The 16,990-nt window shown below is 33.6% G+C and overlaps 2 protein-coding genes across 2 annotated transcripts in view; both read left to right on the top strand.

Annotated features, from left to right (window-relative positions):
• Nucleotides 1-16,990, top strand: part of LOC143205223 (uncharacterized) — a 110,672-nt gene that overhangs the window by 4,687 nt on the left and 88,995 nt on the right. The gene's annotated exons all lie outside the window — the stretch shown is intronic.
• Nucleotides 5,505-11,924, top strand: koi (Sad1 and UNC84 domain-containing protein klaroid). The gene is made up of 7 exons (XM_076409087.1): nucleotides 5,505-5,748; nucleotides 5,808-5,950; nucleotides 6,219-6,409; nucleotides 6,488-6,757; nucleotides 7,275-7,559; nucleotides 7,611-7,840; nucleotides 9,395-11,924. Exons 3-7 carry the CDS (start codon nucleotides 6,273-6,275, stop codon nucleotides 10,879-10,881), a joined length of 2,409 nt encoding a protein of 802 aa, XP_076265202.1. The 5' UTR covers nucleotides 5,505-5,748; nucleotides 5,808-5,950; nucleotides 6,219-6,272; the 3' UTR covers nucleotides 10,882-11,924.

A 16,990-nucleotide genomic window follows, 5' to 3' on the forward strand; every position in this document is an offset into this window, starting at 1 on the left:
TAACTTATTCTAGAAATTATTAAATTTCACTCTATGTGTCTATTAACCAGTTCGTATGGTGGTCTGCGTTTGAGCCTACGCACTTCACTGTCATCGTGCACATTTAACTATTTGGCGAGAAATCCAAAGGTTGAAATGAGAAATATTTTAGCATTATAGTTATTAATAATTATTAGAAACAAATATATAAATAACTATCTGCAAAATCTAACAGATGACAAAGAAACAGAATATTCGCTCTGGAAGGACACCAAATACCTAAAGCGATCATGTATATACAGTCCACATATATGAAAATTGGATACATACCTGCGCAGGTAAGTAGCCAGGCTACTAACCAAATTTTAATCTCCACAGCAAAATTAGTGCCAACCACTGCGGCCACTGGCTCTCAAACTTCCTTAAAAGAAAAAATCCCACCTATAGTGCTCCGTGACAAGAAGAGGTTCATGGAGCTCATTAGAACCTCCAAGGCACAATCAATCGAAATTAGCGCCCGAAACAAAAAGGACGGCATTCTCTTATTCGTCCCTACAAGCGGCGATTACCGAAATCTCACTACCCTACTCTAGGAAAGGAATTATCCTTACCATTCCTTCTGTCATCTGGAGGAGAAATCATTCCGCGTGATTATAAGAAACATATCAGACTTTCATTAATTAAGACTTTCATCCCAAATTCACATAAAGATGGGAATTCAAATCCGGGATAGAACTATTAATTGTTCAAGTAGTCGTCCTTCCCCCTCACCTGGAGGTACTCCAGAGCGAACCCCGCAGGCAACACCATCGTAGTCTAAGTACAGATCTGGGCTACGGTCTAACCAAGCCAGATGAACCCACGCATCACTAAAACTCAGTATTTCTGGACGTTCAGCCAAAGACTGGACGGCTTCCTTTCTTTCTGGCGTGTCTCCAGATGCCTCGCGAAGAAGACGCACTATGTTATCCCCCTGAAGTCAGCGGATACAGGAAATTTCGCAGTCACTGATCAGGAAAAAGTCGAGCTCCTCACAGAGACCTACGGAGCCCAGATGAAATGCCTCCCTCCCGCAGAAAACACCAAACCTAAAGACAACGACACTGTCATCAACGAATCTAACTCCATAAAAAGACCATTCACCTTTCTTCTCCACCATCTCGTATCTCCAAAGTTTCTACCGACTATGATCGGCAAACTTCAAAGCAAACAATCTCCGGGTTTCTGCGGAATATCGATTACCCAATTAAAAAAGCTCCCAGCTAAACAGCTCGCGGAACTGGCAAACATCATTAACTCCATTATGTGGCTGCAACATTTTCCGGCGTCTTGGAAACACGCACATATAGCGGTTATATCCAAGGAAGGAGGCTTCTATTGATTGGAATTGGAATTTCACCTTCAGCACTCCAGATTTCTTGGTTCTTAAGATTTGCCCATTGGCCAATTGTATTAACACGTCGTTTGCCAATGGCGATGTGTTTTTCTAATGAACCTTCAACAAAATGATTGCTCGCTTCTGAATCCAATACAAATGATATTTTGTTAGTAACCTCCTTGCTCAGATGTGCTGCATACAGTTGCACTTCTTCTGCAGTATTTGCTCTGTCTGTTATTGGGTTTTGGTTATGTTACCCTCTGCCTGATCTTGAGTACCCTCTTCTACGAAATGTGATGTTCACTACCACATAAATAGCACTTCCTTGTACCTGATGTTAATCATGTTTCTTCAGTGTTTCTCTCGTTGTTTGGATTTATTTTAAGCTCCTCTTCCAACAAACGTGCCTTTACGAAGTCTAATTTTACATTCTCGACAGTTTCTAATTCTGTTACTACAGTATCCTACTTACTTGGCAATGACAGGAGTTAGTCGCACACTTTGTCACTCTCCTTTAGCTAGGATCAACTGTCTTTCAGGTCTCGAATCACCAGTTCAGTTCCAACTTTCGTGGGGTGAAGACGTATTTTCAATACGCTTCAAGCTCTAGAAAGATACCTTTCTTTAAAAAAAAAACCCAGTATTTTATTACTGTTATTTAATTGAGTGTTAAAAACGCATCACACATGCGGCTATCCGTCTCTCAGAGGACCTAAAGTGTAGTGAATACGTGTTTACATGACCAGACAAAAAGACTGCATCTCATTTTTATTAGTGTTACAAAATTATTTACCCTTATTTCATAACAGTCCTTTTGAAATTCATTTATAGTAATTTTGGCCAAAAATTAGTACAAGAAATAACACGTAAGTGAAAAATGAAGTGCGTGAAATAAACAATGTATTTATTTTATTTTTTTATACTCTGGAAATTAAAATAAAATATTAAAAAACTAAAAATGGCAAACCACAGCGATTCAACCAAACCACCTGCACACTTTGATATAAGATTAGAACAATCAGCAATAACGCAAACTCAATCATCAGAATGCACTACACTCATTAATAAAAAATGATTGAGAAGCCCAGAAGAACAAATTGCGAGAAAACAAACAAGGATTACTGCCTATTGGTTACAGAAACCAATAGAGACAAAAAACAGTTTTAGCGACCTATCGGAAGAAATTGAAGAGAATATACAACCAAGTCCTGAAAAAGTTGTTACCAAACCACCACCAATAACAGTTTATAAGGTAGGAGTAATAAAAAACATCCATGACCTATTGAAAACCGTCTTGAACATCATCATACGAACTACACAATTAAAACAGTGAGCTATGAAACAATAAAAATTCAATTGTTCGAAGCGGAGCACTTTAAAGTTCTACAAAAAGAATTAGATGAAAGAAACACCCAGTAACCAGATTACATCACGGGACGGACATTAACACCATCAAGGTAGCCCTAGCTGAACAAGGCTACGAGGTCGTAAATGTTCACAATATACAACATCGCACAACAAAAAAACCTCTGCCTACGTTCTATATTGATCTAAAACCTAATGGAAATAATAAGGCGGTGTATGAAATTACCAAATTAGAAAACAATATTATTAAATGCGAACCACCATACACAAAAAGAATTATACCACAATGCACGAGGTGTCAAGCGCAGGGGCACACAAAAACTTACTGTCGCAAATCATTTAGATGCGTAAAATGTGCAGGAAAACACAAAACAGGAGATTGCCCTCGTAAAGTTCGTGATGAAAAAGTGAGATGTGCTAACTGTAACGGAAATCATCCAGCGAACTACAAGGGCTGCGCAGTTCACAAACAACTGCAGCAGAAACTATATCCTGCCTTAAGACAAACAAAAGGCATCAACCGCAACAAAAACAATCCACACCTACCAGTCTACTCACCAAATCAAGTCAACCAGACATAACTTATGCGCAAATGGTTGAAAATGGTTCAAAACAAAAGCGAGAAACCACATCAAAACCTACTGAAACTAGCAGCAACATGTCTAGATTAGAAAACATGATGGCCAAACTAATGGATCAAATGAGTACGATGCTTGGTCTACTCACAACCGTCGTCAGCAAACTTGCCTAATGCCTGAAACCATTAGCTAGAAAATCGCCGTCTGGCATACCAATGGGCTCCAACAACACGCTAGGAAACTAAAAATGTTCGTAACTGAATAAAATATTGATATTATGATGGTTTCCGAAACACATTTTACGGACAAACATTATTTGAAAATTCCCAAATATAAACTTTATCATACAAATCACCCTGATAATAAAGCACATGGAGGTACAGCCATAATCATTCGAGATGATATAAAACATTTCGAAAAAGAAAAATTCAGCAAAGACTACCTGCAAGCAACCAGTATAATCATAGAGGAAGTCCATGGACCATTGACAATGTCTGCAATTTAGTGCCCACCCAAACATAACAAGGCAGAAAACCTTCAAGAATTCTTCTGTATGCTAGGTAATAGATTTATAGCCGGAGGATATTACAATGCAAAAAAGCAAGAATAATAACCTCAAAAGGTAGAGAACTGCTAAAAGCAATAAAGACAGATCATTTACTACATATCTCTACTGGTGAACCAACATATTGGATCCATGAAGTTCCAGGCTATAAAAGACCATCACGACGACCTCTTGTTCCCTTTTCTTTTCTCTATCCCCTTGTAATAGTACCACTTCCACAGCGCTACCGTACTTCCTCTACCTAACCTAATATCCTGTCAATTCTCCCGTCGACTACATGTATAATTTAATATTAAAATAAACAGTATTTCTTCAACCAATGTTTTCAGTTCTCGTGCAAATTCCTTCCAAAAATAGTAGTGAGTGTTCTGACAAATAATCGCAGCGGCAGCCGCACATTTCGACCGACTCACGGACCCAACGAACATTCCTACAATTGGTGACCCCGACGTGATCAAAGTGCCTAACAGGTAAATCAACTCAACATAAGCCACTCGACAGGTGTTTGACACGTGCATGGAAGGATAGCACGAGGAACGGAACCCATCAACATCACATGGTCGACGACATCCCACGAGACTAGCCTGATGGACGAAAACCACAGAAGCCCATCATGTATACCATCAACACATGAACACCTTCGCATCACGAAACGGGACACGTAACACACTTATAGGTACTCTCAAACAAAGCTAAACGCCCCAAGACGAACGACGTCCTACTAAAACTCCTCGCTCAGGTTGGGATCCCCATCTCATCAGCAGTCTCTGGGCGTTTGTTTGCGCGATTGTGGGTGCACTCCGGAACCTGCACGACATAGACGTACGTTCCACGACAGTTCCAATAGGAGGGGAGTTATACGGCAACCGCCACGACCCTTTAGGCCACCACGAATTCACCAATAACAACTCAAAGGTTGGTAACGCCGGTGGATTGGTACCATGAAGTTCCAGGCTATAAAAGACTATCACGACGACGTCTCGTTCTCTTTTCTTTTCTCCATGCCCTTGTAGTAGTACCATACTTCCTCTACCTAACCTAATATCCTGTCAATTCTCCCGTCGACCACATGTATAATTTAATATTAAAATAAACAGTATTTCTTCAACCAATGTTTTCAGTTCTCTTGCACATTCCTTCCAAAAATAGTAGTGAGTGTTCTGACAAATAATCGCAGCGGCAGCCACATATTTCGACCGACTGACAAACCCTACAAACATTCCTACAAATCGATATGTTTTTTAGTTAGCCCAAACCCTCAAAAGATGCGTGATAAATTTGATAGCTGTCCGATCATTAGTTTGTGAACATTTTGTGAATAACAGCACTTTGAGTGAAGCAACCTTTGTTATTGTGAAAAAATGGATAAAAAAGAATTTCCAGTGTTGATAAAATATTGCTTATTATTAAGGGAGGTATTCTAAATAATCTCATTTATATGCAGTGCAAATGTATTTTATATTGCCTATGAGGGAAACAATATTTGAATAATTTTATTTTTTGGTTGATGAAAAGTTGGTAACTAGATATACGGTAACATATATTTCATGTCACATATGTGCAATTAATGGAATGCTGCAAACTATAATGATGTCATCCTTTTCGCTATTTTTGTCTTTTTCTAATCATCTTAAAAAACGATGACGTAACAACTTGAAACAAACATACTCTACTTTTTTTATGCCAAATAAGTTATTCAAAATTAAATCTTATGTATAATAGAAGTAGGGATTATCCTGATATGTCAAACCTGAAACACATAAACTGGTATGAGTGACGTCATCATACAGAATATTCTTTTCATAGGAATCAATCTGTGTTTATATATTGTTATAAATAGTATTTTTTACTATCCGGAAGGATAATTATAAGTATCAATTCTAGTACGTCTATTAGTGTTCTGAATAAATGACAAATTGTTTGGTTATGTATTAATTTGTAGGCGGGTTTATTTCATAAAGTAACCGACTAAAAGCGTCCGTTAATATTTGCTTAAAATAGAATCGTTTTATATTATTTTTATCAGTGGAGTTCTTCGAGGAGGAAACTCGAAGTTATTCTTAAATATCATAAGGATATAAGCAAGTAAGTCTTTATTTTGGTATCGTCATTGTTTATCTTTATTTGGTCTATTTAATTTCTATACTGAATATAATATTTGTTATGACAAATTAAATAATAGAATTTTAAGTTGATACGTAAGGGTGCTTGTATTTATATGCATTTATATTTTTGTTCCTTATTAGTCATCTCGATATACATATTTATTTAAGGATAATTTTGTAACCTTGTAATATATTTAATTTAGATGGTGTAATAAAAATTTAAAAAAAAATATTATTTCTATTTTAAGAATCTAAAAACTGAATGTCTAATTATAATTCTAAAAAGATAATTTGGAGGCAAAATGAGTAAAATGGAATTAAGATCTAGTAGATCTAGATCAAAAACCCCTTTTGTGAGGCAGGATAATGAAGTATCATCTGGAGAACATGAAGTCGAAAGAACTATTGTGAGAACTACTAGAAGAACAACAATTTACAAGCAAGTATTATATTTAATCATTTTATATAATATGTGTTATATTGAATGATTAAAATTTATTGCTCACATTTTTTTCAGAAATAATGAAATAGCAACCAGTTCAACAGATGAAGTATTCTCTCATCATCCAAGCCAACAAATAAAATCATTGCCCAAATCAGAACAATCTGTGCATACTAAAGTAATAACATCTGATTATTCTTCCGAAGAGGGTGAAAATGAAGTTAGCTCAACAAGAGTATTAAGACAAAATGAGGTGAATCAGTTTGTGGAACAAGCCAAAACATTGATAAATGGCAATGAAATGTCTGCTCTGGAACTATATAAGAAAAGTGGTAGATATTGGGAGTAAGTTTGTGTTTATATATAGATATATAAATTCTAAAAAGTCAGTCTAAATATAAATATTTTATAGTGAGATTCCTTATTGATAATAACAACTATTTTATAGTTTTTTTTGTATATTTTTATGTTTCTTTACTTTTATGTATTTTTTTGGGAACATTTTTAGTGTTTTAAATATATAGATTCTAGTTAATTTTTATAACTGACATATTGATGAGTTACTAGTTATATTTAATGCGTGTTAATGTGTTAACTAGAATATTAGGTATTTACTACTATATTTTTACCATTGCAAGTTATACCTGTTTTTAATTATGTGATTATTGCTGCGGATCTTTTAGATAGGTCATTATCTTTTTAAACCGAAAATTATATAATGATGTTTATAATTTTGGCATTATTTGCTTATGTATATTTCATTATAAACATATATGTATATTATAATATATATGTATATATATTACCCATATGCTAATGTAGAAGTTTATTTAAGTTTGTTAGAATATATGTTTATTTTTAGAGTTTATCCAAAAACTGACTGGACATATTCTCAACACTCTAAAGATAGAATTGAAATTTCACCAGGTGTTGTTGCTATGCCTAATATGTCCCGAAAAGCTATACATTCTTTGGATGATTTTTCCCAACAAAGCTATCGGTCAGATTCATCTGGTGGTTTTTATTCAGAAAATGTAGCTCACAAAAATGTCAACACTGATGATTTATTCACCAGAAGATATAGTCATTTAGAAAATGTACAAAATAACATATTTAATAATAATGCAGATGATTTCTATATAAAAAGGTACTGTTTTTACATGTAGATTCCTATAATATTCAATTATTATTATTTTAGAAGATTCAGTCGTTGGACTAGGATTAAATACACCATTTCCAGTAGTATTAAATCGATTTTCTCACTTTTATATTATTTATATTTGATACAAACAACAGTGTTTTCTATAATTCATCGTACAGCTAGTAAAGTTATGCTGTGGGACACTTATTTGATGTGGAAATCTAAACCTGGTGATAAAGCTACAAAATTAATATTACTTTGCCTTTTACCATTAATTATTTTAAGTGGTAAGTGATTTTTCGTTTAGTTTTATTTCAAATATTAATCTATGAATATAATGCTTCATTAATATCAAGTTCCTGATTTTGAGTTACTTAAATATCTATTAAATATTGAATTACAGCTTTATATCGTTATTCATTGAATATAAGTAATTTAAGGTATAAAATAACGTCTTACTAAAAGGACTATAAAAAATAAATAATATTTTACAGTACTTGTTATTGAACCTTAATGAAGCTTATATTACAGTAGTTAATATTCATAAACAAAACAAATAAAACAGTAAAGTATTTTCTGAGAGGATGAATTAAGATACATTTTTAGGTATGCACATACTATTGGCTAGTGGTGCGACCCTTGCTCTCTCCTGCCACCCAAACTGCGGAAAAGTTGTTTCCACATATATTAATTCGATTATAGATGGCGTATACCACCTTTATTCTGTCAACATAACTAAATAGCTCTTACATGTATAATGCTCATTAATATTTAATGTATTAGATTTAATGTGCTATTTAGTGATGTGGACCATCAGACCATTAGATCTTTTATCATTTTGCAACGTTTATTTAGGATTATCATATTTCATTATAGAGGTTTTTTTAGCATATTGATATTAGATATTAAGTTTGCCTTTAAAAGGCATTACAATGAGTACAAAGTATTTACCAACATAATGGTCCTAATTTTCAACTACTAAAAAACTAATCTACTTGTTTTAACATTTAAACGGGAATTGATTCATTTAACATACTTGTTTTATGTCTACAGAGTACTATTATTCTATGTATGTTACTTTGAATACATTTATGACATTAACAAAAATTATAATATTTTTAAAATACTTGTTTTGGTATAATTCTAAATTAGTTTCTAATATAGATGATTTATTTTAATCTTCTGAATTTGGTGGGTGTATTTTAATTTATTTAGTATAGTAGATTGTCACCTCTATTTTGAAATATAAAATTAATACTACTGAAAGGGCTCATAACTATTTATGGGTTGTTATACTAATTTTTTACTTTAATTTTTATTTATACTTTTTATGCACTTTTATCTTAATTTTTTTCATATACTAATATTAATCTAAAATTTGTCGCATTGTTTAATATTATATTAACAATATATTATGGCCATATTTACTTTAAGTATAATTATTTTTATATCATATGGTGTTCTTGTTTTTTCTTTAATAAAATTATTTACATATTAAACGTGCTTGTTTCTTTTACCTTATCATAATGTGGTGGTATGAGACAGCAAGGGTCATTTCACTTTGTATGCATAGCCCAACTTCAACTATTTTATTATTATAATGTGGCCATTTTGGTTGCAGTTAGATACATCTTTTAAATCATATATGTGTGATTAATTTTATAATTATCCCAGTTCGTCTTAGGATGTTATTTTAGCACTATAATTTTTTTTACTCATATTTAAATCGATTTATTAATTATAATTTATATTAATATTTGCTATTATTTAAGTGTACTTATAAACTTAATTTGACGTGTGTACTGCTTGCGAAGATAACCATTAAAAACAATATTTTTTAGGTGTATGGTTGACTTCTAGTTTGGGCAGTATTGTATATGGGTTTTTGACCAATCATTCATCAAGTGTTACTTATATTCCTTTGTTTAGTATTTGGAGTTACAAACCTTCGAAAAATGATTATAATGACGACAATTTAATTCGAAGGTCTTATTTAGAAGAATTGAACACCCAAGATAAAGAGATAAGAAGTTTTGATGCAGCAAAACAATTAGATAATTTTTCGCCATCGTTATCTCCATCAGATGTTGCGGCCATTTTAACTCATGATCAGTTAGAAATTATTGCAAATATTATTAAAGATTCAATGAACTTAGAAAAAACTAAAGAAATAGATTCTAATTTCGTTGAAAATATAATTCAAAATGCCAATTTTCAAAGTATGATTAGTAATTATGTTGTAGAAAATGCAAGACTTATTAAACTGGAGAACACTAAAAATAATGATAAAGACCAATCAGAACTGCTTAAGAAACATGAATTAATAATTAGTAATCTTTTAAAAGAAATAGAGGATATTAAAGGTGATATTTCTCAAAACAATCGGAAGAATCTTGATCAGTTTAATAGATTAACATTAAATATAAAAAAATGCTGTAATAAAAAACCTATAGTAAATGTCAGTGGTTATATAAGTGACCTATTAACCAAAATGTTAAACAACCCTGAGTTTTTAAGAAATCAGCAAGGTTTTAATGACTGGCTAAAATCTATATTTGTTGCTAAATTGGAAATGGAATATTATATTGGCAATGTATCTTCCAATATGGACGACAAAATCACAAGTCTAATAAAAGCAAATAGTCACATGATTATGGATCAAATTGCAGCCAAATTAGCAGAGTTTAATATTAAACATAGTAGTAATGAATATAGTAATACTGTGAGTGAATTATCAGAAAATGACATTAAAAAAGTGGTCAAGAATGTTTTGGCCATATATGATGCAGACAAGACTGGTTTAGTTGATTTTGCTATGGAGTCAATGGGAGGTCAAATACTTACTACAAGATGTACAGAATTATATCATTCTGGTAAAGCAGTGGTATCCATATTGGGAGTACCTTTGTGGTACCCTAGGAACTCTCCTCGAACAATAATACGTCCCAGTATAGCCCCAGGTGAGTGTTGGGCATTTCAAAATTTCCCTGGGTTTGTGGTCATTAAACTGTCTACTAAAATTAAACTTGAAGCATTCTCTATGGAACATATTAGTAGGCTATTAGTACCAGAAGGAAAAATTGACTCGGCCCCAAAACAGTTTGAAGTGTATGGTTTACAAGAAGAGAATGACAGAAATCCCATTCTTCTGGGCACTTTTACATACGACTATAATGGCGATCCTTTACAGTTTTTTCCTATAAATTCATTTGGTCTAATATTTGATATGGTAGAATTAAGAGTAACTTCAAATCATGGTAATCCAAATTATACATGTCTCTACAGGTTTAGAGTACACGGACAAATATATCACGAAAATGACAGATGATTTTTGCAGTTATTTTAAATTTTACTTAAGAAGCTTATTTATTTGTTAATTCTTGCAGTTTTTTTGCAAATGTCTAAGTCAATATCTAAGATTAATGTTGGTGTATAATGTACAATAAAGCTCGATTCTGCAAAGTTTCACTCATGTATATATAGGGAGTTAATAATATTAGAAATGACCACATAATAATTTATTTTGTATATATATATAAATTATCTGTAACTTTTAAGAGTTTAATATTAAGTGCTTTATTAAATTTTTGCTTTTTTATGACTTGTTTTATGTATTGCTTTTGATATTAGGTTGTAATTTTTCAATACTTTTCGATAATAGTGTTTTTATAACTAGTTAATAGTGTCTTAAGTAATTATATATTGTTTACAGAAAACTTATTTGATTGAATTTCATTTTAAAATAGAGGTTTTATGCAATTTAGTTTATAAGCTTTATATTAAATTTTCATTACTATATATATACAAGTAATTCTTCGCCAAAGAATAATGCTACATATGAAACGTAATTACGAAATATTGATTGTCCAATTATAATGACTTTTTTTTATTAACTTTGTTGAATTAATATAAGTACTTATTTTAATATATTCGACTTATGCTATAACAAATAATCTATGTTAATGTTTTTATATGTATTATTTATAAGTTAATTATGATCAAGGATTTAGTTTAGTGTTAACCATATTGACTTCAACATTTGCGCCATTTTCCTATATCGGTTGTAACAATTCTGTATTTTGTTTAAGCGCTAGTCGTACTAACTTTAGATGTAGAGGTTATGTGGCAGTTTTAAAGTACAAATATTTGTTGGAGAACTTTAATTTGTTATTTCAAATTATCTGCTATAAAAATATTACCTTTCTATTGTTTTTTTGAATAAACTGTAAAGCTATTTATTGAGTGTACTTTATGGATATCTATTACATTATTATTAAATCACAAGTTGCCGTGCCTTATGTAATTTATTTTTTACCGGAATTGAATATATTTCCTATAACTGTAATAAAAATGTATTAATAAAATATTCCTTTAATTTTTGGTTTTGTACTTCCTAAATAAAATATTTGCGTTGTTGATAGCGGTCCCCATTCATGTTTCATTAGGTTTTAGCAATCCGTAGTATACCACATCAAGCTGATCCCACTAAATACAGAGCATTAGCTTGGAGCCATGGATATTCGGCTTTGTCGTTGATGATGATGCATGATCAATTGGTTACCGATGTGGTTAATACACAGTAACACTATCTGTTGTAAATCCTTTAGAATTAATTTATAGGCTTGATCAAGTTCAAATCCCAGAAATAAATAAAGTTAATGGTAAAAGCCTACAGAGTTTGCGAACAGAGAAGAAAGTAAATAAAAATATGGTCAAGATGTAAAAATGTATTACAATTTATTACGAACTAAATTTTAAACAAAATAATAATGCATTTAATAATTTATGAAAATTGTAAGATATGTCTACGTCATATTTACTGAAATAGTGTATTTTCATCCACTAAAATTCTATTAGAATTTATAATAGTATATATTTAGGACCGATTGTGTAGAATCGATTTGGTGAAAGTGTTTTGGTAATTAAAACACTGGATTCAACTGAGTCTCTCTCTATTTATTTCGACAAACATATCGGCCAAAGCCCCAACAGAGAATGAATCAAGATGGCGGGATCTTCATCCTGTCCGGATGGCATTAGTACAAGCATGCGCCGTAACGTTTATTATAATTTACAAGAAACTACTAATCGGCTATGCAACCATATATACATTGTCATATATCCAACAATATTTAATTTGTACAGTTGTGAGGTTTTATTACCTTTATTTTACTCATCAAATGATTAGTGATAAAAATCATTCCGACGTCTATTTTTCCTACTCGTAACACCATTCAAAACCGATTGCCTCTCAGATCACAGTGCAGTCCGTCGCCGATGTAGTACTAACCGTATAATCGATTCCCTCTTAAAGATCACAGGGATGGACGTGGTCGTTGTCGCGCCTGGGCAGTTTATAGTTGTTAATAAAATAATGTTGGACTATCGCCTGTACCTTTCCTCTAGTTTGTTTTTGAAGTTGTTGGAAATGGTGTTGTTTCTACCCAATTTCGTATGGGTTTTTCTCTATGAGATCGTTTTCCAAGTTTTGGTGATTTTAGATTACAATAGTCTACGGCTAAGAAACAGAGCTACAATTCGCTTTTGGTAGCCGTTCACTCCAAACTGCAAGCTTCTGTCCAAATTCCGGTAGACTATGTTAAATCGCAGCAAGTTCAGTCCGTCTTTCAATACAAAATACTGCAGCGCAGATAATGAGGAAATCATCGAGAATGGCGAACAACTTAAAAACATAAACGCCCCCATCAGACCATTTCTAGTGCATCATTTCGCCAAGTTCCATGGAAAAAATCATCAGCAAATTTGATTCCGAAAAAGGAATGGGACTGCCAAGGCAAAGCTAATTTTAACGATAGTCACATCATTGTGTATGCGCATTATGCATTACGAGAACTATGGAACAGGTTGAAGACGTTATTTGACTACAAAGGTTTCACAAGGAAGATTGGCCTGTTAAGAAAGCTTATATCGTTACGTTTGGAAAACTGAATCTATGGTAAGTTACGTTAATAAACTCCTTGAGACGGGACATAAATTAAGAGGAACTGGCTTCAGTATAAACCATGAGAGATTTGAACCTATGATAATTGCGATAGAGGATTCAGGGATCAGTATGAGGAACAACTCATTGAACATTGAGTATCTACTAGATATCAGTAGCAGTGGTAGCGTGTTAGCGAGCATTTCACACTTCCAATAAGGAAAAAGATTATTGTAATGCAAAGAGTACTTCTAATGCTTTTAGTGCAGTCTGAATAGTTCGTTTAGTAAGTTGGACTGGTATTTGAACTCTGGCACAAGTCTACATCTAACTGCTAATAGAGTTGAAGGAGTTCAGATCCAGATAGACTTGAAACAAATAATGGTGGCCAATAAAACAAAGGTTTCTTTAGAGATTTTAGGTTTTTAATTTATATTCTGAGAATATTTTAACTTCCCATCTTTATTAATTTAATATACCTATTTAAACTTTTGAAGACTCTATAAACGAACTAATGAATAATCTATATCCAACAACGTGTTTTTACTCTTGTCTGACACATATATATCTAATAACTATATAACTCAAAGTCTAATTATTGTGTGTCTGTTATTGTACTCAACACAGGCCTTCTTTTAACTAAAGAAGAAATACTACACTTTAACAGTTTCTGTGATCTATTCTGGTAAAACAAATCTAACGATAGTTGTTCCAGATCTAGTTACAAATTTGTTGTCAGTCAGTCAACTGATTAGAAACGGAAAACCTGTTAAGTATATAAATAATTATAAAATTATTAAATAGCGGTTGTCAAATATTTAACAATCAGAAGCAGAAGCTGTCCACGCCGTCCAACAACCGAAAAATCTGCCGACGATAGCCTTGACGATGCCCGGTTGATGGGTCTTGGATTTATCGAGTATCTACAAAAAGAAAATGCAGAGATTAAAATTGAGGTTACTCAACTTCGTGTACTGTTAACCAAGCAAGGAGATTAGCTCTCCGCAATGTTGCTACAAAACGACCTTGCTAAACCCACCCCGGCCCAGCCATTACATCAACCTCCTGAGACATCTAATCAACTCAGATACCTACCGTTGGAAATTGAAGACCCGGATGATGGTTTTACCTTGGTACGAAACAGGCAACTGCTTCCAAATCAGAACCCAAGCCAGTCATTCAATTCGAGAAAATGCTGCCTCTGCTGCACAATGTTCTGCATGGAGTAACCAAGATGGCACGAAGCTAGCCCAAAAACTAGCCCGTGCTACCCAGCCTGCTCCAACTCAATCTCCTGCTGCAGTCACTACACCGGACTTTTAACTTCCCAATGCAGGCGTTTAGTGATATGCAGGATTTCCTGCAAGTGATCGCCCTGGCTCACCAACTTGCTTGTCTTTTCCCAAATAAATTTCCCGGCGTACCTCAAGGTTCCCCGCTGGCCACAGCCTTATTTAACCTCTTTGTTTCAGATCTGCCCAGAAAAGAGCACATTGGCGTCGCGTTTTACGCTGACGACACTGCTTTCTTCACGGTCGATTCTTCAGCTCGATCATGCGGTCAAGTGGTTTAAATTCTGGAGCTTGCAAACCCCCTGAAAACACCGCAATAATTCCATGGCTGGATAACGTTACATACCTAGTTCTCCACTTCGACCGGGAATGTTCAGTTGGCATTCCCAAATCCAAAAAGCAATTCAGAAAGGTTCGGGGATATCAAACCTGCTATCTTCTCTGATTTACCCTTCTAGCAGACTTCCCATCTCCATCAAATTTTACAAGATTAGTATCCAGTCGTGTGTTAACTTAAGTTCGCGAATCAATAGAATCGCCGGGTCCTCGTGCCCAATAACGGCTGCCCGATTAGCGGGTGCCATATCCCCAAATTTAATGCAGTAGCAGTAGCGATCCACAGGGGTAATCTGTGAGGCGGTTTCGGTTTAGTGGTAAACCCAGAGGCAGTCCCACATAGCTCGGTCCAACTTGTCACTCCAGGGCAAGTCTCCGCGACCAGGTCATGCATTCCACCGCCTGGTTTTAGGCCAGAACAAAAAAAAGGTAAATTTTGCAGCAAGGAAGTTTTTGGCATGGAATGATATAATTCATTAAAAGATAAATGTCTATACTCTATTAAATATATGACTTGTGTGATACAAGAGCCAGTGTAGAATAGAGGAAGAAGAGTTAGTAGAGGGCGCTGTAACTTGTATCGCGTTTGTATAAAATATCAGGGTTCTAAATAAAGTTTCTTTTTTGTTTCAATGCCATAATATATATATATATATATATATATATATATATATATATATATATATATATATATATATATATATATATATATATATATATATATATATGTATATATATGTATATATATATATATATATATATATATATATATATATATATATATATATATATATATATATATATACATATATATATAATCTGATATAATCTAAGGTATACCTTTTGATAATTTTAAAGATGTTAAGGATGAATTTTAGACGATGAAAGTGATTGATCTATATCTGAAGAAGAAAGTGTGCCAGTACTAAGAAGATAGGAACCGTTTCCAAAACCCATGAAGTTTGAAGATTACTGCACTTATATGTGTTTGGAAAGACGATCCAGAAATTTTCAGAGATGCCTTGTAACGACTCAATGGTGACAAATGGAGGAAAGCTATGGAAGATGAGCTGAATTCATTTGAAAAATGAGGTATGGGACCTAGTTAATATTCCTGACTATAGTACAGCTCTGACAGCTCCTGAGCTGTATTGTTTCTACGTTGCTGTGATTTAACAACCTTGTTTCATGTTTTAGGGCGAAACCTTGGTTCACGTGTTTCCATTTTATTCTAAAATCAGGTGCAGCTCTTCGTTGGTTCCGTAGCGGTAAGCATTGGTAATTAATCGTAGAAATTTGGTTTGGGCTTTAACCGCTACTTGTATAATAGACACAGATACATCTTTTGCCATTATAACTGTGTCGCCAGCATATGATCCAAGTACTGTTTCTTTTGTTGTTGGGATATCAGCAGTATAGAGCAAGTATAGAAATCGTCCCAAGACACTACCTTTTGGAACTCCAGCCAAAATAGGTTTAAGTGGTGACAATGCCCCTTCATGCGAAACTTCGCGGTAGCAATTTACTTATTTTGAGAATTAATCCCAGATGCCATAGCCAGTCAAAAGCTTGTGAAATATCTAGGAATATTGCAGGGCAGTATTTCTTTCCTTCGAATGCTTTTTCAACAACCGCCGTTACTCTGAGCACTTGGTCGATTGTCGAATGGTGATTTCGAAATCCAAACTGGAAATCTAGTATTTTTATAAATGGTTTAATGCGTTTTTACAGCAGTTTCTCAAATAATTTTCATATCGCAGGTAGCAGCGAAATAGGCATGTAAGATCCAACTTGTCCCGCCGGTTTATGAGGTTTTTTAAGCATAATTATTGGAGCAACCTTAAGACATTCCAGAACATGGTTTGATT

The sequence above is a fragment of the Rhynchophorus ferrugineus genome, unplaced genomic scaffold (assembly GCF_030347505.1).
Source record: "Rhynchophorus ferrugineus isolate W39M unplaced genomic scaffold, kcgeb_rfMv2 rfM1, whole genome shotgun sequence".
NCBI classification, from domain to species: domain Eukaryota; kingdom Metazoa; phylum Arthropoda; class Insecta; order Coleoptera; family Curculionidae; genus Rhynchophorus; species Rhynchophorus ferrugineus.